Source organism: Trachurus trachurus (assembly GCF_905171665.1).
Source record: "Trachurus trachurus genome assembly, chromosome: 13".
NCBI lineage: Eukaryota > Metazoa > Chordata > Actinopteri > Carangiformes > Carangidae > Trachurus > Trachurus trachurus.
In genome coordinates, this window is record NC_139892.1 from 32504922 (window position 1) to 32528807 (window position 23886).

General features: G+C 42.6%; 1 protein-coding gene across 2 annotated transcripts; it reads left to right on the forward strand.

Annotated features, from left to right (window-relative positions):
• Positions 1 to 4310: 4310 nt before the first annotated feature.
• Positions 4311 to 23840, forward strand: clasrp (CLK4-associating serine/arginine rich protein). Of its 2 annotated transcripts, none has more exons than XR_014595899.1 (22): positions 4311 to 4412; positions 6115 to 6254; positions 7272 to 7369; positions 8239 to 8340; positions 11878 to 11957; positions 12241 to 12325; positions 12416 to 12552; positions 12905 to 13001; positions 14121 to 14199; positions 14284 to 14357; positions 14445 to 14486; positions 14574 to 14759; positions 15120 to 15419; positions 17284 to 17469; positions 18377 to 18420; positions 20007 to 20075; positions 20248 to 20308; positions 20477 to 20535; positions 20627 to 20673; positions 20758 to 20843; positions 21088 to 21112; positions 23087 to 23104. XR_014595899.1 is itself a non-coding variant. In XM_083985871.1 (22 exons), exons 2-22 carry the CDS (start codon positions 6156 to 6158, stop codon positions 23127 to 23129), a joined length of 1995 nt encoding a protein of 664 aa, XP_083841997.1. In that variant the 5' UTR covers positions 4311 to 4412; positions 6115 to 6155; the 3' UTR covers positions 23130 to 23840. The 2 variants fall into 2 exon arrangements, 1 of the variants encoding a protein (XP_083841997.1); XM_083985871.1 differs by having other exon boundaries at positions 18377 to 18416; positions 23087 to 23840.
• The last annotated feature ends 46 nt before the right edge of the window (positions 23841 to 23886 follow it).

Consider the following 23886-nt stretch of genomic DNA (forward strand, 5'->3'; position numbering starts at 1 on the left):
AGGTTTCACCACCTTTAAAAATTTCAGAACCAGTGGAAACCTCTATAGGGTAACAACTCGAGGTAGTAAGATTGTAGCTATTGGAAGCATTGCATGTCTTTATTACCCCTCTTACTTGTTTGTTCTTTGCATGTACATTTCAGATTGTGATGGACCCATGCAACCCTAACCCCTGCCAGCAGGGGGTGCCCTGTCACATCATAGAAGGAAACTACATGTGTGCCTGTCCTGAAGGTTACTATGGCAATGAGTGCACAAGCCTCAAAAATCCCTGTATTGGTCAACACTGTCAAGGTAATAGGAATACATGCAATGTGAATACGTTTACAAATGTGTGAAATCATGAACCCACGTGTAATCCCTTCCTTCCTTCCTTCCTTCCTTCCTTCCTTCCTTCCTTCCTTCCTTCCTTCCTTCCTTCCTTCCTTCCTTCCTTCGTGCCCGTAGGCGCCATGTCCGACACAACACACAGCGGCTTCAGCTTCTACATGATCCTGGTGGGCATCTTAGCGCTGGTGACGGTCTGTGGCTGTGCTGCCTGTGCCTTCATCCTCTCCCACCTCCATCGAAAGCGGAAAAAGCAGCAGGCCGTCCCACAGGAAGAAGGCATCAACAACCAGCGGGAGTTCGTCAACCTCATCAGGAACGTGGACCGTCCCGTCCCCCTGCTGCCGCCGGCCGCCCCCCTCGCACAGCCCCCGGCCCCGGCCCCCGTCTCACGTTGCTACGAGGAGATCGAACTGACCCTGCCGCCTTCCCCGGCCCTCTCGCACCCCTCGCCGGCACTAAAGCCTGTCCACGCTCCTAAACTGGACATTTCAAACCGGGACAGGGAGAAATTGAACCGCTTCAACTACACAGACAACCAAGAACTGGAGGTCTGACTGACCCTTTTTGAACTTTTTGGACGTCTGAGGAGTTGTTTTTTTTATTCTATTTTATTTTGCGTCCTTCGCACTCTTTTGCTCACAGGAGCTTCTCTCCAAATACTGCCACTATATCACAGTAGCAGTTATGAAAATGGGAAAACCCTTTGACCTTTGTGTGCTCAAATGTCTATATTGACAGACGCCTGAGAGGCAAAAGGCCGTGGAGGGACCTACAGTCTGAAGCCTATTTGACAACTGTGATGAGCAGCCGGTGCATGATGTTCGACTAAAAGACTCTTCAGACTTTTAAATTAACCTGGAGACTTAAAGACATGCCTTGGAGTGCCTGAGAAACTGTCAAGAGGAAGTAGAGGATCATTCTCTATTGGAGCCTCTCAACATGTCCCCTGGTCCACGATGCCATGTGATTGGTGTTCAGACCTCCGTTTCTGTTGCAAGAGTGAGCAATGAATGGATGTTTATTTAACACTCGGTGTGTTTCTGTGTCTGGTTGTTCATTAGTGAGTGTGTGAAAGAGTGAAAGAGAAAGTGAGAGTGTATATTATGAGTGTATGTGGGGGGGGGGGGGGGGGGCGGAGGGTAAGAAACATTTTACTTAAATAAAAGAAAACAAAGTTGATATACATGTCAAAACAGAGTGCATACTCCTGAATTTAAGGCTTTTAAGCCTTTTTGAAAACTGTTTTAAAATCATACACTGTTGCCTGCATTGTCTCTGTAATACTACAGTTTGTTAAAGATGTATGATTTTTTCATACCTGTGTGTAAAATAGCTTTTTTTGTACATAAATATATTGTACATATTGATGCTTTTTTTGTATTGTGGTTTGGTCTGAAAGTATCGCTGTAAAACTTTACTCTATTTGTCCCATTTCACTTTCCATTTGGAACAACCAGCACATGTGGATTGTAATAAACTTTTATTTACCAACTCTGTTTTTTGTTTTTTTGGATTGACCTATAATCATTCATCAGCTAGTTAGAGCCATATTATTTTCTGGTAGAGGGAGGTGTCAGCACTGCCAGTCCAAGATTACAAATTGTGTTTGCAAGAGGGAGCCACCACCAACCCACCTTTACCCTAACCCTAAAAAATGTGCATTTGATTTACTAAGACAATTTGTACAGTAATTGACAAAGGCCTGAGGAAGAATATCTCATGAGGAGATTCGAGGAAGAGAAGATATTATGGAGCATATGCCTCAGCCACTTTCAGTAGGTCAGTGGGTCACACAGCATACACACCGACTCTCTCGCTCTCTGTCTTTCTCTATGACACACATTTATAAACAATGATGCTGACAGTGCCAGGAAAAATGGAAAAACACCTGACTGACCCCAGTCTTCCTACGAAAATTACTGTGTGGTTTTGAGAAACTCGTCTGCTATTGGAAAGTCGGTCAGTTGCAAGAGGAATAGTTGGATTCAAAGGAAAAGTGCTACCAATTAAAACGTAATATAAGCCAGCAGCATCAAAGCAAGGGGAAAATATTAAAAACACTTAAGGCAGTGTCTGCGTATTAGCTTGATCTCATTCCATGCATTCATGTAAGACTGACAAAATGGCTGTAAAATAACATTGTGTGAAAGGAAGGGGTTTGTATGTCGGGGCAGGGTAAAGTGACTGCAAGGTCACCGCAGTGACAATTAATGGTCAAATGGATGTTCCAAATGTGACCTCTGACCTGTGCAAACTGCGGCAGGCTGGAAATGAACACAGGCTTCCTGTCACCACCCTGGTAAGGAGGAAATGTAGGAAACAGAGTTCACACACACACACACACACACATACATAGTACGCTGTTATGCATTGGAGCCTCTCTCTACACCTGCTGTGAGGACCAGGATGTCAGACAACTTCTCACTGATTAAGACGTTTACACTCAGCTGATAAGGAGTAGCCACTCAGTCAAAGCCTTAGAGTTCATAATATGGTGGTAAATATAAATATATGTATATATACTGGTAAATATATGAACAAGAACATACAGGTGTATCTCAGCTGCTGGTTTCTGTTATCACCCATAATTTATACGATATTAATTACAAGATGGGTTCAAATTACTTCATTTAAGTATTTACTTGAATAAAAGTATCATCAGTATCATCAATTAACTTAAGGTATTTAAAGTAAAAGCATTCCCTGTGCAGAAAAATACATTTAATCCTAAATTCAATACATTATGAGAAGATTGCATGTTTTTGTGTAAACTTATATCTAAACAGTAAGTAATTATTATACATGTCATATAAAGGCACTGGAGTAAAAAGCACTATACTTATCTCTCAAATGTGGTGGATAATAAAGTAAAAATATTTTTTTTATTAGCTTAATTAGGCGATTATAAGTCCTTTAAATTTGTACTCATCAACAGTACATAGTAAATGCCTACCTAGTATTATACCATAATTACAAATACAGCATAATTTGGTTCACTTTCAACATAGCTACAAGGCCTATGAAATAAAGTGTTACAATGACATCCTGTTTTGTAGGGGGGCATACATGATTAATATTTGCTGATGTGGAGTTTACACAAATTTCTGAACTACAGTAATTCGGTTCATATTTCACTTTATTTCTCCATTAAGATCTCAAAAGAGAGGGGAGTGGGTTGCACCCGGGTTGGTGGTCTGGAGGAAAGGAGGCCTTCAAAGTTATGCCTGTCCTGCAGGGACATCTTGTGGCCTTATTGCTGCCAGTTCCAGTGTGTCAACTTTAGTAATTACATTGAAAGCAAATCAAGCCCCTTATGGGGTAGGGTTATTCCAACATAGAAGAACTGTATGGCTGTGCTAAATGCACACTATTTTATCATATATAATTATTTTCTAAAGCCAAGTGGGGCTATTTTTAAGTCTATCCGGATGGGGTCATTCCTATGTTCCCACAGCCCTATGTTCCCACATTTCTAACTTTTGTTGTCACTGAAAATTAGGCCCTATGTTCCCACAGCCCTTTGGTCCCACCATCGGTTGGGTTTAGGCAATGAAGAAAGGAGTTGGTTAAGTTTAGTAAAAAAGACCAGGTAGAGACTAGACAGGTCAGATAGATAGAGTCCAGATAGGTAGAGAGAGTCCAGTGGGAACATAGGGATGTGGGAACATAGGCACGCTCTGTGGAGTTTCCTGTCAAAGAAAAACTGGGAAATTTAGCACATAGACCTACTCATATTTGAAAAGTTGGTAGACCTAACAGTAACTTTTTTTTTTATTATTATTATATTAAAAAAGACTAGATTAACAGAAGCCTAATTTTGGCAATCGACTCATTTCAGTTTTGGAGCTCTGGTTGGTTTCTTGTCGTCTGGGGAAGTAATATAATAGCCTAACTAGCACACACATGCGCTCGGTGCACCCACCCACCGTTGCGTGGACGCAGCGCCCCCTTCAGGCGGCCTCTGTCACTGCACACGGCCCCACAGTCCACGGAGGAGGAGCAGGAGGCGTGTAACGCTCCGAGACCATCGTCCTTACCTGACCAAAAACAACCTCAGTGTGTGTTGGTGGTCAATAAAACAGGTACGCGGTGACACTGTAGACGCTTCTGGGCGAGAGGTGCGGCTGTATTTCATGTGTTTTTGACGCAAACCGCGCTGTCGTTCCCACGTCGTTTCTAACGTTTCTGCAGATTAGCTTAGCAACAGGCTAGGTTCGGCTAGGCTAGGCTAGGCTAGGCTAGCTGTGGAGCTAGGTGGCTAACAGCAGCAGACGGTCATTAGGCCATGGTCACATACGCAACCAGGCCAGTGTGTGGGGCTGACAATCTGCTCGATAGCTTTGAAAACATTTACGTTGGTTCATATTTGACCCTAAAGCGACATGGGGAGGTGCAGATAGCCTCAGTGGACGAGCAGGTAGTAGCAAACAGACTGTGCTGCGGTGCACTGAGCTGCACAGCGTTGGTTGATGTCAGTGGTTAGCTACATTAGCTTTAAGCTCCAGGGACTTCAGCTGCTGTTATAAACTAATAAACAAACAAACAATCACGGCTGGTAGATGAACTCAACATCTGACACTTGCAACAATCAAATCGTTACTGTCGGGCCGCATATTATTTTTGTCAGGTCAAATTGGTTTGAATGTCACATTTTCTCTGCAGCACCAGTTTTTATATGATACAGTCAACACGAGTCAAATGTTGTCAGAGCAAGATAGTAACTAAACTTGTAAATACTCACGTTTGAATTAATGTTTGTAACTGCGCCGACCAGACAGGTTAAATATCATCAAGTATAGCCTACTCAAACAATAAATAAGCATCGTTTAAATTTAGAAAATGAAGCCAATATCTGTCAAACGGGGAATCCCATGAAGTTTTCTAGCCAGTTACATTACTCTAGCAGTCATGTCCTCATTTGTATTTGAGATGGCTTTGATTTGTTTGTTTATTCATAATATGCTCAATGATGCAGAGTATTGTCAACATTAAGGATAAGGAGATGTTAAGGCATATTAAGTGTTAATTATCCAGTCATACCCTTAAAGTGGTTCAAACCACACAGGATCCCATGACCCACAATAACATCACGTTAACAACTTCTGGCAGTTTACATTTCGTGGTCCAAAGAAAATCCTCAGTTAATGATGCAAAACATTTTTTGAAACATTCACAGGAAACAAAGGTGTCTGTCTAGTTTGTTTTCTTATTTGTGACAGCCTATTTCAAGACCAACATAACTTCTTCATCAAAGTAATGTAAAACACATGTCAGGTGGGCACACAGATCTCTTTGATGACAGATGACATTTCACATTTTTTGGCACTGACATCGGTTTAAATCTCATGTTTTAAATTTTGACTTTCTCAAAAATAGTAATGTTGATGTTTTGCAGAAGATACGATATATTAATGTGAGTCACTTTATGTGTCAACTAAGCTTTTAGTGTTGTGTTTTTAGCTGTATTGATTGTGGTTTATGGTTTATCTTTTCAGTGAGTAAGAACTGGTTTACTGTGTGTGTGTGTGTGTGTGTGTGTGTGTGTGTGTGTGTGTGTGTAAAATATTCATATCAAAGAAATGAGGTGGGAGCCAGATGTTACATGCAGTAATCTCGGAAGAAGAGCTGGGTCTGTGCAGCTTGTCCCAGTTAAATGTTTATTTTAGAAAACTGTGTATCCGCCACTTTCACTTCCATCTGTGTCTTTTGATTTCCACAACCTATGTTATCCTATTGTTATGTTATTCTCTTTCTCATGTGTCTTCCATCTTTGTCTCCCTGCAGCAGCCGTGCCCCGCCGCGCCCCCACCCCCAGCGGAGCCGTCATGTGGCAGGAGGCCCGCAAACATGAGCGCAAGCTCCGTGGCATGATGGTAGACTACAAACGCCGAGGAGAGCGCCGGCGAGAGTACTACGAAAAGATAGTAAGAGACTTAGCTGAGCAACATGAGCCGCGTTTCCACTGCAGGAGTTCCTGGTAAAAGGAGCGGGTAGGAACTTCTACAGGAACCGTCCTCTCACTCGGCCCCCTCGGTGGCCGTGTCTCCACTGCAGACAGGACCCACCAGGCTCTTATGGCGACGTGCAACAGTTTCCATCATTGCGTGGTCGTTGTGCAGCGTTTTTTTTTGTTTTTTTACTGCTCTTGTTGTTTTCTGTCAGTATAGAGCTTTCTTTAAAAAAAAAAAAAGCCGTCTCGATCGTCACGTAATCCCGCGATCGCCTATTTACCACTCCTTTTTTTTTTTTTTTTACCAGGCCTATTGCTACTCTCGTCTTTTACTGAGTTATTCTCTCTTTTTTCCGGCTGTTTTTCCGTTTTTAGTAACGTTGGGTTGTAAAAATGCATCTTATTTTGGGCCTTTCTCTTAGCGTCACATGATCCTGCTTTGAGTCTGACCAATCAGCACAGAGTAAATCTCAAGCCCCACCGGGACTTCTTCAGGGCCGATCCGAGTACCTACCCCCAGGCAGGGACTCCGTTCGGCCCTGTAAAGGTTCCTGTAAGCGGCCCCGTGGGGGAGGTTCCTGCAGTGGAGACACGCACCAACGAGGCTGAACCCGTAAAATTACCCCGAAGTTCCTGCAGTGGAAACGCGCCTATGCAGATGTAGTTAAATGTAATTGTGTGTATATAAATTGTTTATGATATTCTGAAACTGTGTGGCAGCAAGCCGCAAAACAGATCACTGGGGTTTAATGGGCTGTCAGCTCTCCATTCCTGACTGTCTGTTCATTTAAGCTGTGTAAATGAAGTCTAATTTAGATGGATGAACTGAAAGGGCAATACAGCTGACTCCCAGACAAACATTATTTTTTGTTGTTCATGTATTTGAACATGAACAATGAAGGTGTCACTTTAGCAGACACTGTAAATGACCTAAATTAGTATTTGTTGTTGTTGTTTTATTGCCTTTGACTTCCTCATTTTGCTTCAACAGAAAAAAGATCCAGCTCAGTTCCTCCAGGTTCACGGTCGAGCATACAAGATCCATCTGGATCCTGCTGTGGCGATGGCTGCAGAGAGCCCGGTCAACATGTAAGAGAAGAACACATCATGCCTACACAATCTGCATCAGAGACACTGGCAGAGCTGTTCTACTCGTGTATTTAATCAGCCATTAGTTGACATTTTGCAGCTGTGCAGTGCATGAATCATTTAGATACAGGTCAGGTGCTTCAGTTAATTTTGCCATAATAGGGGGGAAGATTTGTTGTCTCGGGCTGGTTAAAGTATCTTAGAACCTGCACATTTTATTCTTAGTGGTGTAAATGACCAAAGATAATAGAACAGCTACAGTTACTCAGACTTACTCATTACGTTGTCTTTACTGTGGTGAGAAGGGAAGTATCTCAACCTGAACAATACATTGACTGAGGTGAAATAGCTACAACAGCTGACAAGGACACAGATCTGAGGCTCACCAGATCTGGACAGTTGAAGATGGGAAAACATAGCTTCATCTGATGAATCTGGTTTTCTGCTAAGCTACACAAGACTTTTTCAGACTTTGGCATCAATAGCCAAAATCCCTGGACCCAGCCTCCCCTGTGTCAGGAGTTCAGGCTGGTAGTGGTGGTCTAAGGAGTTACTTCCTGTCAAACCTTGGGCTCCTTTACACCAAGCAGTCATTGTTTAAATGCCCCAGTCGATTCGAATGTGGTGTAACAGGATTGTGGCAGCATGAGTGTGGAGGTGACTTTTGCAGAAATGATGTCATGCAGTTATGTCAACATCATGGCGCAGAATCTCCAACATCTTGTTGATGTTGAATCAGTGCCAGGAAGAATTGAGGTTTTGGGAGCAAAGGGATTAGTTTGGTGTTCCTAATGAAGTGCATGATGAGTTGATAGTCGACATCACTCTTGCTGATCAGCTTACACCGCATTTCTTTATTTTCTTTTAAGGATGCCATGGCAAGGAGATGCCAACAATATGATTGACAGGTTTGATGTAAGGGCTCATCTGGACTACATCCCCACCTACACCCCTCCACTGCTCAGCACAACGTAAGTCTTAAAGTTACATAGAGCTACATCCAACCCCAGAATGTGTATATAGTGCAATTATTTTATTGTTTTGTTCAACTGATTGTCAATAACCACATACGGACCTTTTAATAGACTTGTGGTTTGCAAAAACTTTAACAAATTTTTGTTTTTTTCAACTTGTGGGCTGAATGTGGTTCACTTAAAAAAATAACTATAATAACAATGTTCATTTGAAGTTCAAGTTGTTGTTTTATGTTGCTGCAGGCTGTCAGGAGAGGAGACATTACTTAACTATCAACCAAAAGTGAAATTGTTGTGACACTGAATTGTGTAAGAGGAGGTACTTCATAGTCCTTGGGCCTGACCAGATACCGGTATCACTTGAGTGGGCAAAACCTTACCTATACTAAATTGTTTTTAGGGTCAATATAAGTAAATTAAAATATGATAGCCTTTTTATAGGAGCAGCTTTTTATTTTTTTTTGTTATTTTCCCCTATAGGCAGATTGTCATTGAAGTGGCTCAGATCGGATCTGTAACATGAACGTGTAAACAGGACAAATACGCATGGAATCAGATATTGTCCGATCAGATTCAGGCCCCCGTTATTATGTGGAAATAAATCAGATACAAATCGGATATCTGCCAATACATCTGCAGTCTAAACAGACAGATCGGACCTTTCCTGGCAATGCGCGTCATACGTCATCAATGATAATATTAATTCACGTGTTTTGCTGAACCTCTGTAGCCTGTTATTGACACGTGCGGCTGACCCGGACTACCTTGGCCAGTTGTCACAGGAATTATAGTGTTTCATTTTCATGGTGTCAGAGCGTCTGTTTTTGTCAAGTCTAGGCAGATCGATACGAGGGCAAGCGAGGACAAAAGGACAAAACCTTCGATACCTATGCCATCTTAGATGATGGATCGGAGTGCACAATGTTGTTACCTGGCAGAATATCTGGGCTTGGAGGGAGAGCCTGAGCAACTTGAGCTCCGTACAGTGAGGCAACAGACCGAGAAACTTAAAGAAGGAACCTTAGATTATCAGCTGCCTCAAGCCCTGAGAAAAAAATACTGAATTGACAGGGTTTCACATCCACCACCTTTTGCTCACATTTTGTTGATCTGCGTTCATCATTGTTCAGTTACCAAAATAAAGGACTGAACTGATAATCTGGATCCAGTGTTTTAATGTGCACACCACATGGTTGTTCTGTGAGCCAGCACCACCACCACCACCACCCAACCCAGCATAGCTTTTATTGACACGTGCGGCTGACCGGGACTACCTTACCTTGGCCAGTTGTCACAGCAAATAGTGTTTCATTTTCATGGTGTCCGCGCGTCTGTTTTTGTCAAGTCTATGCAGATCGATACGAGGGCAAGCGAGGGAGTGTGAAAAAAGAGAGCGCGCGAGACAAACACCAGATTTCGTTTGAGAAAGGCCCAATGTTGTTAAAGTGAGACTCTCTAACAAGGACAAAACCTTTGATACCCATGCACTGCCATGTGTCTATGTTTACACCGGCACCACCGGCATTACGGCAGCCAATCAGCGCTGAGCAACGAGCGACTGGCGGCCGGAGAGTTGGGATTTCTCATCTCGAACGACAGAGCGAAAAACGCTCCAGATCCAGTGTTTTAATGTGCACACCACATGGTTGTTCTGTGAGCCGGCACCACCACCACCACCCAACCCAGCATAGCTTTTATTGACACGTGCGGCTGACTGGGACTACCTTACCTTGGCCAGTTGTCACAGCAAATAGTGTTTCATTTTCATGGTGTCCGCGCGTCTGTTTTTGTCAAGTCTATGCAGATCAATACGAGGGCAAGCGAGGGAGTGTGAAAAAAGAGACAAACACCAGATTTCGTTTGAGAAAGGCCCAATGTTGTTAAAGTAACGAGGACAAAACCTTTGATACCTATGACATCTTAGATGATGGATCAGATATGATGAAAGAAAGATGATTTCCATGGAAGGCACTTTTTTTGTTTCTGAACAGCAACAGTCTATTACTTTAAGAGGTGATACAGTAAATACTATAAAGCTGCCAGTCAGCAAGGTCTCAAAACTTAAACGGACAATGTGTAACTTTTACTGCTATCTATTCAGGAAAATCGATTATTTCATTCAAAAGTGTGTTTTTCATTAACCAGTAATAATCCCCCCCATCAACAAACTGAAGTGTTCCTTTCAGCTCTGAATGAGCCGTTCATCATATCATTCATATCTACATGGAGCGGGTATAAGCTCGGTGCTGCTGCCATGTGGTGTCGCCATGTTTTTACGTTCAGTGGCAGCGTGACGGTAGGAAAACACGGAAACTCAGCGGAGACACTGATGCTGCATTCACCTGCAGTCGGGCAGACGGCCGTCGTCGCTAACAAACCAGATGTCGTTTTAGTCACAGAAGTCGAGAGAAAGCCAGTAAAACGTGGGTCAGGTAAACAACACGACATCGCCATGACAACATATTGTCACGTGTATTGTTTTGCCTCGTGCTGACGGACCACTTGTTTACACAGAGGCTTGTTTATGCTAGGGATGTCCCGATCACATTTTTTTGCCCCCGAGTCCGAGTCCGAGTCATTTGATTTTGAGTATCTGCCGATACCGAGTCCCGATCCGATACTTTGGCAATGCAGTAAAGTTTTTAATGTAGATCAACTGTATCATCCCACTATTTTTCTGTTCTTTGTGCTCTACTAGGGATGTAACAATATCACAATCTCACAATAATACGCCCCCCCTTGCGGCCCGTCTTCGCTTTAGACAGATAGGAAAACCCTGACATGTACATATGTAATATATCCGATTCCTGATCGGGATGTAACGTCCGATTCCGATCGAGTCTGAAACCACGTGATCAGCCCCGATTTCCGATCACGTGATCGGATCGGGACATCCCTAGTTTATGCCGTTACGTGCAGCTGCTGTCGTCCGTCTGCCCAATTTCACATGAATGCAGCATGAAAAATACGATTGAGTTGCTTGCGATATACAACCGCAACACTAGATGGGAGTAATTCCTACACAATGCACCTTTTAATCTAGGAGTGTATAGGAATAAAAAAAAATCACAACTAGAATTTGCCCTCCCAGGTGATACCGATATGTGAAATTTCGGGACTTGGCCCAAGGACTATCAGGTCTTTCTCATGTAGGTCAATTTGATTCCATCAGACCTGTTGCTTATGAAGGCCCATGAAGCTCTTCATTTCATAATGAGCACAGTAGCACACTGATATTTTTTTTAGACTTATATGGAACCAGGCCGAGTAAGAAACCTTATTAGGAATTATTGAATGACTAAAAACAAAAATGTGACAAAAAAATTTAGAGAAATTCATGTTCTCAATGTTTTGCTGGTTTTCTGTTATTCATTGACCAGTAAAGCTATGAAAAGGGTTATGAATTGTATCCTATGTGGAATTAGACTTAATTTGAACCCGACAGAACCCTTGAAATATGCTACGCATGGTGAGATTTGAGTATTGAGTGTAGTAGTAGTCGTAAAACAACCTTCTTCTCTTTGTTGTATACAGCACCCCAGAGCAGGAGATGGAGGAGAGGAAGTGTAACTATGAGCGTTACAGAGGCCTAGTACAGAACGACTTTGCCAACAGTGAGTACCACAAACCCTCACAACTAATTTTCTTATAACAGAAAGTTAACATTATATTTCACTCCACTTTTAAAAGCAACATCAGTGCTCAATGCCACACATTTAACCATTTAACCACTGTTTGGTTTAAAGGTGCAACACCGTTGAGCCACTGTTCATATATTTCACACATGCACACACATGCTGCATGTGTGCTGTTAGTGTAGTGTATCATAGTGTGTTAACCTCAGTGGGTGTACTCTGCAGTTGTGTTGGGGTCTTTAACTCTGCTGTCTTCTCACAGTCTCTGAGGAGCAGTGTTTATACCAGATCTACCTGGACGAGCTCTACGGTGGCCTGCAGAAACCAAATGAGGACGAGAAGAAGAAGTATGTCTTTTTACATTGCTGTTTCATCCTTACTATGTTTGTTTTCTCACTGGAGCATTGACAGCAGCCTTTCTTCTTCTTTTTGTGCAGGCTGGCTGAGAAAAAGGCCACCATTGGTTACACCTATGAAGACAGCACTGTGACAGAGCCCGAGCCCCAGTCAGACAAAGATGAAGAGAATTCAGAGAACAGTGAATCTGAAGAGGATGAGGGGATCCCAGATATCGGTTAGGAAATACGTTTAGAAATGATGAGATTTACACATAAGGAAAATTAAATCTCAAGACAAAGCAAAGCACAGGAAATAGAGGAGGAATGTGTAATACAAATTATCAGTTTGTTAACGGGTCTTAAAAGAAGATGGAAACATGCCAGATTTAATATACTATGTAGGATTTTTCTTTTCAACTGTAACCACTTTCACAACCTCTTTCCAAAATTAAGGTAGTTTTTTACAGAGGTTCCACAGCAGTTTTCATCTGTGCCCTTAACTTCTCACACTGGGCCTTCAGTTTAATAAGACATTGTTATGTTTGATATTTGATTTGAAAACTTAGTGTCACACCTGTGTTTGTGCAGATGTGGAGGTCGATGTAGATGAGCTGAACCAGGAACAGGTTCTGGACGTAAACAAAATGGCAACAGCGTATGGAATGGCCGAAGGAGACTTTGTAAGGTAAGGTCTATTATCATCATGTTCCAACTGTCCAGTCAAGTAAAGTTATGTGTGTTTGGAACAATACTAGACTTACTGATTCTGAGCAGAAGTAAGCGATCCGGTCGTTTTGGCTAATGCTGCGTTCCAGGCAGGCTTTTGAAACCGTAAATTACAGCTTGAAGTCACGACTTAGGACTTTGTAGCGTTCCAGGCAACCCACTCGTGTTTTTCCGACCTGTTTTACCTGTGAAAGTCACTATAACGGCCACTCGTAACTTCTGACCCGTGAACTCGTACCAGATCAAACTGGTACGACTTCACAGGTCGGAAAAACACGAGTTACGGGCTGCCTTGAACGCACCATAACTTCTTGTCAGCCGACGGAGTTAGCAGCCCCCGCCTTCGTCATGGATCTATTGGTCCTCGTCCCTACGTCGCCACATTCAGGCGCATCCCTTGGCTGCACACACAGCCCTCCATGCCGTTCTCTCTCCTCATTGGATAAAACTTGTAGGATACGAGAAAAGTTTTCTCCTCGGCTCAGAGCAGAGCAGAGGGACTGAGAGACCCGTGTTTCGGTCCAAACACTCTATGTAAGTGATTGCTGTCGGAAGATATAACTATTTAAGACTTATATTAACACAAAAATATCGCTTACTTCTGCTTTAAGTCAGCTGGGATTCAGTTCAGTTCAGCTTTATTTATATCCTGAGAGAAATTGAATTTGCAGCAGGCATCACAAACACAATAGACAGAAGACAGCACCAAAACATCAACATATCACTGGCCACAACATAGTGCAGTAGTGCATAAAAACAGGTAGTACAAATAATAAAAACATACTACTAGTAATAAATTACTGTTAATAATAATAATAATGCATAATGCTCTCAGTGCATAGTAAAAATGTTAACAGTCCACACATTGCATTAAAGTGCATAGTGCTGCAAGAATTAAAAGAAAGAAAAACACATTAATACCAAAGTGCATTTTAAGTGCAGAGGCCTGAGAGTACAGGTAAGCCTAGCCAGGATGTGTTGCTGCTAATAGAGACAGAGACACACAGCAGCAGTGTGTTCTGCAGCCGATACTAAGATGATGTTGATTATAACTGTAATGCTGTCACGTATTTTACAGGATGTTGAGAAAAGACAAAGAGGAAGTGGAGGCCATCAAACATGCCAAGGCTCTGGAGGCAGAAAAGGCCATGTACTCTGTAAGATAAAATCTGTTGAATTTGTACCTGTGTTGTATATGTTAGACTGCAACTTTGTGATCTACATATGTGTGATCTTCTCAGGGCCGGCGTTCTCGCAGACAACGGAGAGAGTTCAGGGAGAAGAGGTTAAAAGGTAGACAGATCAGCCCGCCAAGGTAAGTTTATGTTTTCTTTAAAGGTTTTTAATAGTACACCTTCTTCCAAACTTGTTTAACCTGTGTCCTCATCCTCATGGATTTCAGCTACGCCAGGAGAGACAGCCCAACATATGATCCCTACAAACGGTCAGTCAACCTGCTGTTGTCCTTCCTCAGCTGTTTCCTGTTTGTCTTTTGAGTCCGGCGTCAACTTCATTTTCTGATCTCCCTCAGGCCAAAGTCAGAGTCCACTTCTGAGTCTCGATCACGATCTCGGTCTCCGGGTCCGGAGAAGATCACCTTCATCACCAGCTTCGGAGGCAGCGATGAAGAAGCTGCAGCAGCAACTCAAACCGCTCCACACTCTGGCCACGCCCCCTCCACCTTGCAGCACCCTGCAGGTCATAGCAGGGGCTCCCGGTCGGTAACTTTCCCTCCTCCTGGCCTTTCATTGTTTTCCTCTTGCAGTCATTATGTTCACTGAAATGACCACAGCTGTTGACGCAGAAAGAATACTGATTGATTTTTGTGGTAGGTGAGGTGGATCAGTTTTCAGTCAAATTATATCAATTCAAATAGTTGCTCATGAGTAACGAATAGGACCTATTCAACTGTGCATGTACATAGAGAAAGGTTTGGGTAGTTTTAAGCTTTGACACACATTGACCAGTCTATCTGACGGTCAGATTTGTTAAAAACAAGGAAACAGAAATGTTGTCCAGATAGGCTAGGCGCTGGGCCGGTGCTGTTCACTCAAACACCGTGTCTCTGTTTGTCCAGGAGACGAAGGTCATCCTCCAGTCGCTCCCCTTCCTCCTCTTCTCGCTCCTCATCTCGGTCCTCCTCTCGCTCATCCTCCCGGTCGCGGCGAGCCCGACGAGGGCGGGGAGGGAGGGACGGGCGCCGCTCCCGAAGCCGCTCCCGGTCAAGAAGGCGTTCCCGGTCTCACTCCAGAGGTAGAGGAGGAAACGGAGGAACCGGGTCGTGGAGAAGACGGGACTGGACGCGGTCACGGTCCAACGAGCGAGACAGGGACAGAGACAGGGACAGGAGGCGCTACTCGGCACGCAGACGCACAAGGTAAGGCTTCGCGCTAACCGCCATCTGGACCGACGTTTCTGTAGACCCCTTCACAGATTGTAAACATCCGGGTGGGCGGGGCTTAGCTGGAGGCAAAACATCTGAAACGTTGTAGCTTGTAAACGCTGGTTAGCATGTTTTAACGGACTGTTTCTTCAAGAATGGACGAGGAAAAGTCATATTTTAGTGAATATGTTAGTACACCCCACCCTCAGAGACCGTGAGTGTTATTTTAAAAAGTTGACTCCAGACCGTCGTATGTACCGTAAATTCTCAAATAAAAGCTAAGTCTCAAACAGACGCCCGGCGACGTCCATCTCTATTTTCTGCTACAGTAGTTCTTGTAAATGTACTAAACCTCTAAAAGCACATGATCGCCTGTTTGAGCAGTTTCTAAGCTGCTTCAGTCCTGCTACAGTTCTCAAAGACCCGACCTCGGTCAGATCCGCAGGTGTTGAAGCCTGGACCTGATGCGGCCCCGGGCTCATGTCACGAGCATTAACCGGACCGCGGCAAAAAAAAGAAAGAAAGAAAGAAAAAAGAAGCCGGTGGTCAGCCGCGATCCGAGCTATTAAATGTTTTCAACCTGAACCCGGTACGTCCGGTCGTGCTGTTCGGTCCGGCCCGTTGAGACCTCGGACTGACACAAGGAGAGAGCCGGGGGCTATAACGTTACAGTCTGTGGCCGGAGCAACACGTTTATTTACAAGAAGTTTAATCGGTGCTTGTAAATGAATGCTGCTCTGGATCCGACTCCTTACTTCTATTCTTACTCTTTTAAACAGAACCTATTGTAGTATATTTTCCATGTTTGATGAGCATAATATTTGTTCAAAATTAATTTAAAACCTGTCCTGTACACAGTAGACGCCTGTCTAAACAGATGCTGGGTCAGTTGTTTTGCCTCCAGTGCATGTCTTGACGTCACAGTGCCGTGGGCCGTGAAGGGGTCTATACGAAGGGCGCATTGGTGAGATGTGGGCGGGTTGTCTGTGTTTTGTTGAAATAATAAACAGGGTTCCTACGCAAGTATGGAAAGTATGGAATAATATGGAATTTGATTTTATACATTTCCAGGTCTTGAAAAGTATGGAAAATCGAAACTATTGTATGGAAATATATTTATCTTAATACTTATTCAGTCACATTTTGTATGCGCTATTGTAGGCTACCTAGCTACAATCTCCTGGAAATTATTTGGTTACATAATGGCATACAAATTCAGAATAATGAAAACAAATTAATTGCATAATTTATTAGCATGAAACACATCTATTGGCTCAAATGTCACAAATTATTTGAATTTTTTTACTGAGACACTGCAAAAACTCAAAATCTTTCCAAGAATAGTTGTCTTATTTCTTGTCAAAATGTCTAATTTCTAGTCAAAACTAATCTCTTTCCACTTAAAATAAGACTCATCACCAAAAAATTATCTTGTTTTTAGATAATTTGCACTTGTTTCAAACAAATTTTCACTTGAAATAAGTAGAAAAATCTGCCAGTGAAAGCAAGATTTTTGTGCTTGTAATAAGAAAGAAAAAACTTGCTCCCCTATCGGATTTTTCTACTTATTTCAAGTGAAAATCTGCTTGAAAGAAGTAAAACAAGCTACTTTTTATGTGATGAGTCTTATTGTAAGTATAATGAGATTTGTTTTGACTAGAAATGACATTTTGACTAGAAATAAGACAAATATTCTTGGTAAGATTTTGAGTTTTTTGCAGTGGATGTCCGGAAATTAGGGTCTGGAAAAAGTATGGAATTTGGAAATTTAAAATGTGTAGGAACCCTGAATAAAGGAGCTTCCATGGCTCTCGTCTACTTCGGAGTGTACCACTGCAGCCAAACTCTTTTCTGCCAGGTCCCGCTCCAGCTCGCGGCAGGGGGGCGGCTCCAGGCGAGGAGGGCGGGGCAGTGGAGGTCACCGGCGGGGCGGCAGCGCCAGCCGCAGCCCCTCTCTGTCCCCCAGCCGCCTGAACCACAGTCCCTCCCCTTCTCACAGGGCGGCCCAGCCCTCTACAATGACTGTCCTTGACAAGCTCAGAAAGTAAGACCACCACTGCACACAACAACACATCCGAATAGGAAAATGTCGTGACTCTTTATGAGCCAGAGAAACAACGTAACATGTAAACCCAACCAGGTTCCCAACCAGAGGATATGGACTTCAAATAGTGGTATGATAAGAAAAAATATAGCTCTGTTAATTATAGGCCGCTACCACATAAAAGTACCCTGAAGTTCCTGCGGTGTAAACTGTGCCAGTATTAAATAGTCTATTGTATTCACTCTTCCCACTTAAGATATATATTGAGTCGCATACAGTCATTTTTGATTAGCCTCACTTCACCGGGCTCTTCATACAGAGAGGAGAGCCTGGTATCCATTCACTCTGAATTTTGTCTTGATTCACCAAAGTAAAAGTGTTCACCAAAATAAAACTTATAAAATAGACAATAACTTGTAATACAGTTAAGTACAATAAAAGAAAAGGTTAACTTAATGGCTCTGGGATTTTCTTGTAAATTATATTCTTTAAATTAAAAAGTTTCATGGCATTTTTATTAGCTTGGTGCTTTTATTTCGACGGAAAGGCCTGTCTCTCTCGCCCTGGTTTCGGTTGCTTACCAATACAGTCACTCAACGGCCCCGGATTATTTTTGATGGAGTTATGGATTTGTAAACTCTGCAGCCTCCTCTGCACCTCAGCTATGAAGCAGTTAATCCATAACAAAGTTGTCTTCAATCACAATCAGCCCAGCAGCAACGCATCATCATGATGCATGAAACAACTGGGGGTGTATTGATATCTTTCTTCTTTAATGCATAGTAATTATTTTGAAGTCTTGCGTACCCCTCAGCATTAACGTGTTAGAGAGATTATGTTTTTATATGAATCAAACTGTCCTCACCACCTCAGGTAATGGTGTTTTAATTGTCTCTCTCCTCCCCAGGCCTGACACTGCGAGTGGTAAAGAGACGGGAGCTGCCAAAGTCAGTAAGAATTTGATTTAGCTGGGTTTCTTGCTAAAGCCTACGCCTCCCTCATCCCTGACAGGCTGACATGGTTGTCCACCAGACTGGGATGTAGAAGCCATTGTTGCCCACAGAGAAAAAAAAATGATATGATTTTGTTTTTTCTTCCCCCACCCCCACCCGAAAAATGGACGTTCACTGCAGTCAAAACACCTGCAACTACTTTATTACCACCACAGTATTCATGCCAACTTGCCAACAGTGACAAATGACTGAAGTAATGCAGCCATCTCTGTATGGAGAACATGTAGACACGCTGTGAAATTGTCATTTATGTCTGGATGATGCTTATAGTCTGGGTGGTGCGTGTATGTTTCCATATATACATGTGGGTGACGGAGTGCAGCATCTTTTATATATGTGTTTGTAGTCTTGATATTCTCACATATCAGTGGCTTTAAGAGGAAGAAGAGGGCTTCTTTCTCTTTTTTACCATGTCTCTACAACTTCTTAATCAGTAATAGCCAAGTGATCAATTCTGACAATTCTGTGTTTAATACGGCTCTGAAAAAGAAAAAGAGTGGGTTTAGCTCTGGACTGTTGTATCTGAGCTTGTTTTAACAAACAGTGGGGCACACTCTGACATAAGCCACACACTGATTAAAGACTTGAGGTGAGTATTTCAAGGAATAGTTAGACATATTGATAAATGCGCTTGTTTCCTGTCTTGCTGAGAGTTGGACAAGAAGAAATGATGCAACTCCTGTGTCTCTATGCTGAATATTAGGCAGGTTGGATAGCTTAGCGCAGAGACTGGAAACAAGGGGAAACAATGATCAAGACTATATCCAAAGGTAATCCACCTATCAGCACTACCAAAGCTTACCAATTAGAACGTAGCATCTAAGTACAAGTTAAAAAAAAAAAACCAAAAAATGACAGTTTGCCGATACAAGGCCTCATGTGCCAACCTTTTATTAGATCAAACAGATGAACTGGAACTGTTGAGCTTTAGAGGTGTTTGATGTTGTTGCTTATGGGTAGAGCCAGGCGAGTTGCTTCCCCCTGTTTCCAGTCTTTCCACTGAACTAACCAGCTGCTCGTGGTGGCTTCACATTAAGAGAACAGACATGGAGGAGTACTCACAGTTTTCTCACAGCAATAAGCAATTGTCAAACTATTCCTTATGTATGTTGTTACATCCTCTCAAACTACTGGGCCCTCCATTGTCCTGAACCGACTTCTCTTGTGGGGAAAAAAAAAAAAAACTGAATACAATCCAACAGTCATGTGCTTCTCTAAACTTGCCTGCAGTGCTGTGACCTGCAGTTTTTCTTGCCTGGCCAGGTTCAAACGGCCCCGCGACGGGCGTGTCACTGACAAATGGCACTGGCTCCATCTGAACTCTCTTGAACTCACTGGACCTGAATGAAGTTGCTCTGTTTTTTTTTCACATTTCTGGCCCCCTCTTCCTCTTCAGCTGTCCTCCTCCTCCTCCTCCTCCTCCTCCTCCTCCTCTTCTATCTACCTCACAGTGTTCACACCGATAAATGTGTTGTTAAAAGTTGATGTGACTAGATGCTGTCCTGTTTCTAAACTCTCCTCCAGCAGCTGCAGTTTGCCTCTATCGACACACACACACAGCCAGTGCACCTGTTGACTTCACAAATACCACATGTAATTGATTTATCTTTGACCTTTTATCTCCACTAGTAACTGTACATAAAGGTGATAGTGTCAGAATTGTATGACAGCACAGCACCTTTGATCTTACCTTTGCACACATTCTTATATGCACACTTTTGTTGGGCCGTGAAAGGACGCACTAACACAATTGTGTCACCTCCAGACCAAGATGACCCCGCAGGAACGGCTAAAGCAACGAATGCAGAAGGCGCTCAACAAGCAGTGTGAGTGTTTGTGGTCTGTGCACAATTTTAAGACAAAAGTACAGCATGTGCCCTTCAGTCGTGAACTGTTGTTGTTCTCACTGTCACATGCAAATTGTTGCCGACATAAAACATGATTCATTTTTCTCTCCCTCCCCTCAATTTCCCGCGGTTTTTCTTGCGCTGCAGCCAAGGCGGATAAAAAAGCTGCTCAGGTGAAGATCCAGCAGCAGGAACACAAACGACAGGTGTGTGTTTGTGTGTGTACTTCAGAAATACACAGAAACAGAGGCACTTTGATCTGTTATTTAACCTCATCGCTTTGTGTTTATTTAACAGGAGCGAGAGGGAGAATTACGAGCCATGGCACGCAAGATACGCATGAAGTAAGGCTGTGTGTGTGTCAAGTGAACTGTTAGGTATTTGTGTGTGTGTGTTGCTGTTTTCTGACCCAGAGGATCTGTGTTCAGGGAGCGTGAGCGGCGTGAGAAAGAGAGGGATGAATGGGAAAGACAGTACGGGCGGCAGAGCCACTCGCCTTCCCCCTCCAAATATGGTAAGAGTTTTAGTTTCTCATTGTCGACGGCCATATGGATCTAATAGAATGATAATTTGTTTGACGAACGTGCGGCGTTTATTGTGTGTACAGTGTTGCGTGTTCAAACAGAAATAACCAAAATATTGAACCAGTCCAGCCTCTATCTGACGTGCTGGCGTCAATTTCTCCTGACAGTTTTATAGTCTCTGAGATGTTGTGGCATGCCGTTGTTCTCATCATGGCTCTGTCCTCTGTCCCTCAGGCCGCGAGCACAACTCACACAGAAGGTATGTAGGAAACCACAAGAATCTACACGGCTCTAATGAAGTACAATGACTAATGTTTTTTTCCCCCTTTATGCACAAACACTATCTGAAAGGCTCATTGTTTTTATTTTATATCCAATTCTACTTGACCTTTTCTTTACTCAAACTCAAAGTTGGTCTAAAGTCATGAACTTTGAAACTTGAGAAAGACGTGATGAGCCAAGAGAGACCTCAGCAGCGTGAGAATCAAGTTGGAGCATAAATAAAAAACAAGTCAGGTTTAGGGTGAGAATTAACATTTAAAGTCAAACAAAATACTCCAACCTTACTACTGGTTGCCGTTTTTGTATAAACACCCACAGCCATGCACACAGTGGACACTAGCACATGCAGCAGTGGAGACCAGTGGAACTTTTTACAGGCAGTAGTAGTACAGTCGTAGCTCTGAATGTCATCACAACCTTTACAAGAGAAATAGCAGCTAGCTCCCTTCATCTCATCAATGGTTCAATAAGATTTAAACTGGTAGGCTACATTTTCAACGGTTTGAGTGGCGAAGTTGATAGTGGACCAATGTATAGAGTGAAGCTTCATAGACCTTAGTAAACTTGAACAGCAGCCACCTCCTCTCTCATCTCATCTCAGAGAGAGAACGAAAGAGATAACTAATAGTGACCCTCGTCTTTGTTCCTCATTCAGTGTCACTTGGCAAAAAAGTGTATTCACTCTATATATGTTTATGTATTGCAAGTCATCGCAAAAAATCACCCCATCTCAGTGGAAAAATGCAGGATAGGAAACTGATATCACCCCCTAACTGATAACTTTTATAATTGAGAAGGACAAAATAAAACAATGAACAGCCAGTCATAGCCATTTAGTTAGTTATTAATGTTTTTGATTATCTTCAAGGTGTGTATACATAGATAATGTCTGTAAATAGGAGATAAATAAGCATCCATTGTCAAATTCTAATTAGATACAAGACACATGGGAACGCTGTATCTGTATAGCAGCAGGTTTAAATCATTCAGGACCGCTCTGTGGGCAGGTGGAGGCTGCTGTATCACAGTTATTAGAATATAAACCTTATTTAAAGGAAATGTATTATCTTTCATACTACATGAATAACTCTACATTGTTCAATACTGATGGTTTCCTCAAAGCTACATCATTGTTAGTAGCATATTAAAGGGATAGTTCAACATATTGGCAAATTGGCCCATTGCCATAATCCCTGGTGCAAGCTATTTTTAGAACGGCGGAGCAGAGCCGCGAGCTGCTCAGAGCTACGCTACAGAGGCTAAGAAAATGGGATTTCTTGGTTTCCCTCATCAAACTCATCAAATACACAATCCAACAACTCCAAAACGCTCTCGTGGACAAGTTGTGACCTGCACATTCACCACGCTATGAGATAATAACGGAACATTACGAGACAGAGTTGTTTTAGAGGTAAAACTGGAAAACTGCCCCTGAAGGCAACACGCATCGGCGGTTTTGCATGAATTTACCTCGAAAACAACTCCCTCTCGTAACGTTCTGTTATTATCTCATAGCGTGGTGAATGTGCAGGTCACAACTTGCCCACAAGAGCGTTTTGGAGTTGTTGGATCGTGTATTTGATGAGTTTGATGAGGGAAACCAAGAAATTCCATTGGCCTCCATAGCGTAGCTCTGAGAAGCTCTGCTCCGCCGTTCTAAAAATAGCTTGCACCAACAATTTTAGGTAACGAACCTACTCCTAAAATTATAGGGATTATGGCAATGGGCCAATTTGCCAAAATGTTGAACTATCCCTTTAAATTTAGTATATGCCTAATAAAGGCAACATAGTGACTGAAAGTGTTCCCAAACATACCAACCTCCACCGTTCTGTGAAACTGTATTAACAAGAAATCCTGTAAATTACGTACAGGTTTGCGTGGACAGTTTTTATCTTGCTCATGTGAGGTCCTTCTTTCAGCATCAGCTCCCTTGTTTTTGTTTTCGCAGGAGGTCACGGTCTCGATCGCGGAGTCCATACCACAGATACTGATCTGACAGGTGGAAAGCATCTATCTCCGGTGTCTATCTGGTCCCTCTGGCACACACAGACACTGTCCAATACAAAGCTGTTGGGAGATGATAGGAACAGGTTGACAAACAGGCCACAGCGACACCTGAACGTGTGTGTTCTGTGGTACTGTTAATGTCTGCAGAGTATAAAGCTTTTGACCATAATACCTTACTTTCACCGATAACACAGCCATGCTGAGTTTGACCCGCCCTTTTCAGTTTTGCTTCATCTTGTGACGATCGTCTAATGAAATGAGTTTCTTCATGCATGCTCATTTTTACTTTGCCCTTCTTTGCCTGATCTCCTCTTCTTCACTGTAGACCCACCTGCAGACATATGTATTTCCACAATATGATACCAAGCAATACCTAAACTTACGTCATCTTCCTTAAAATGCTTGTTTTGTTTAAACACATTTTACTTTTACGGTAACAAGAAGATACACTAAGGACCACTTTAATCAAGTCTCATGAACTGATGTACAGGATATTTATACACATCCATTTAAAACTTCTTTATGAAATGTTGAAGACAATATGGAAGTCCATGCATTTATTATTAAAAACAAGTCAACTGCTCTTTTTATACTCTCTGTCCTCTGCCAACTGGTTAAAACAGCAAATAACTTTTTGTTCTCAATAAAGTGGAATGTTAAATGCAAAATCATAAATAAAACTGACTTTGAAATTATTTGCTCAGCTTCGTTGTTCTTTCAATCTAGATCTGACTATATTTA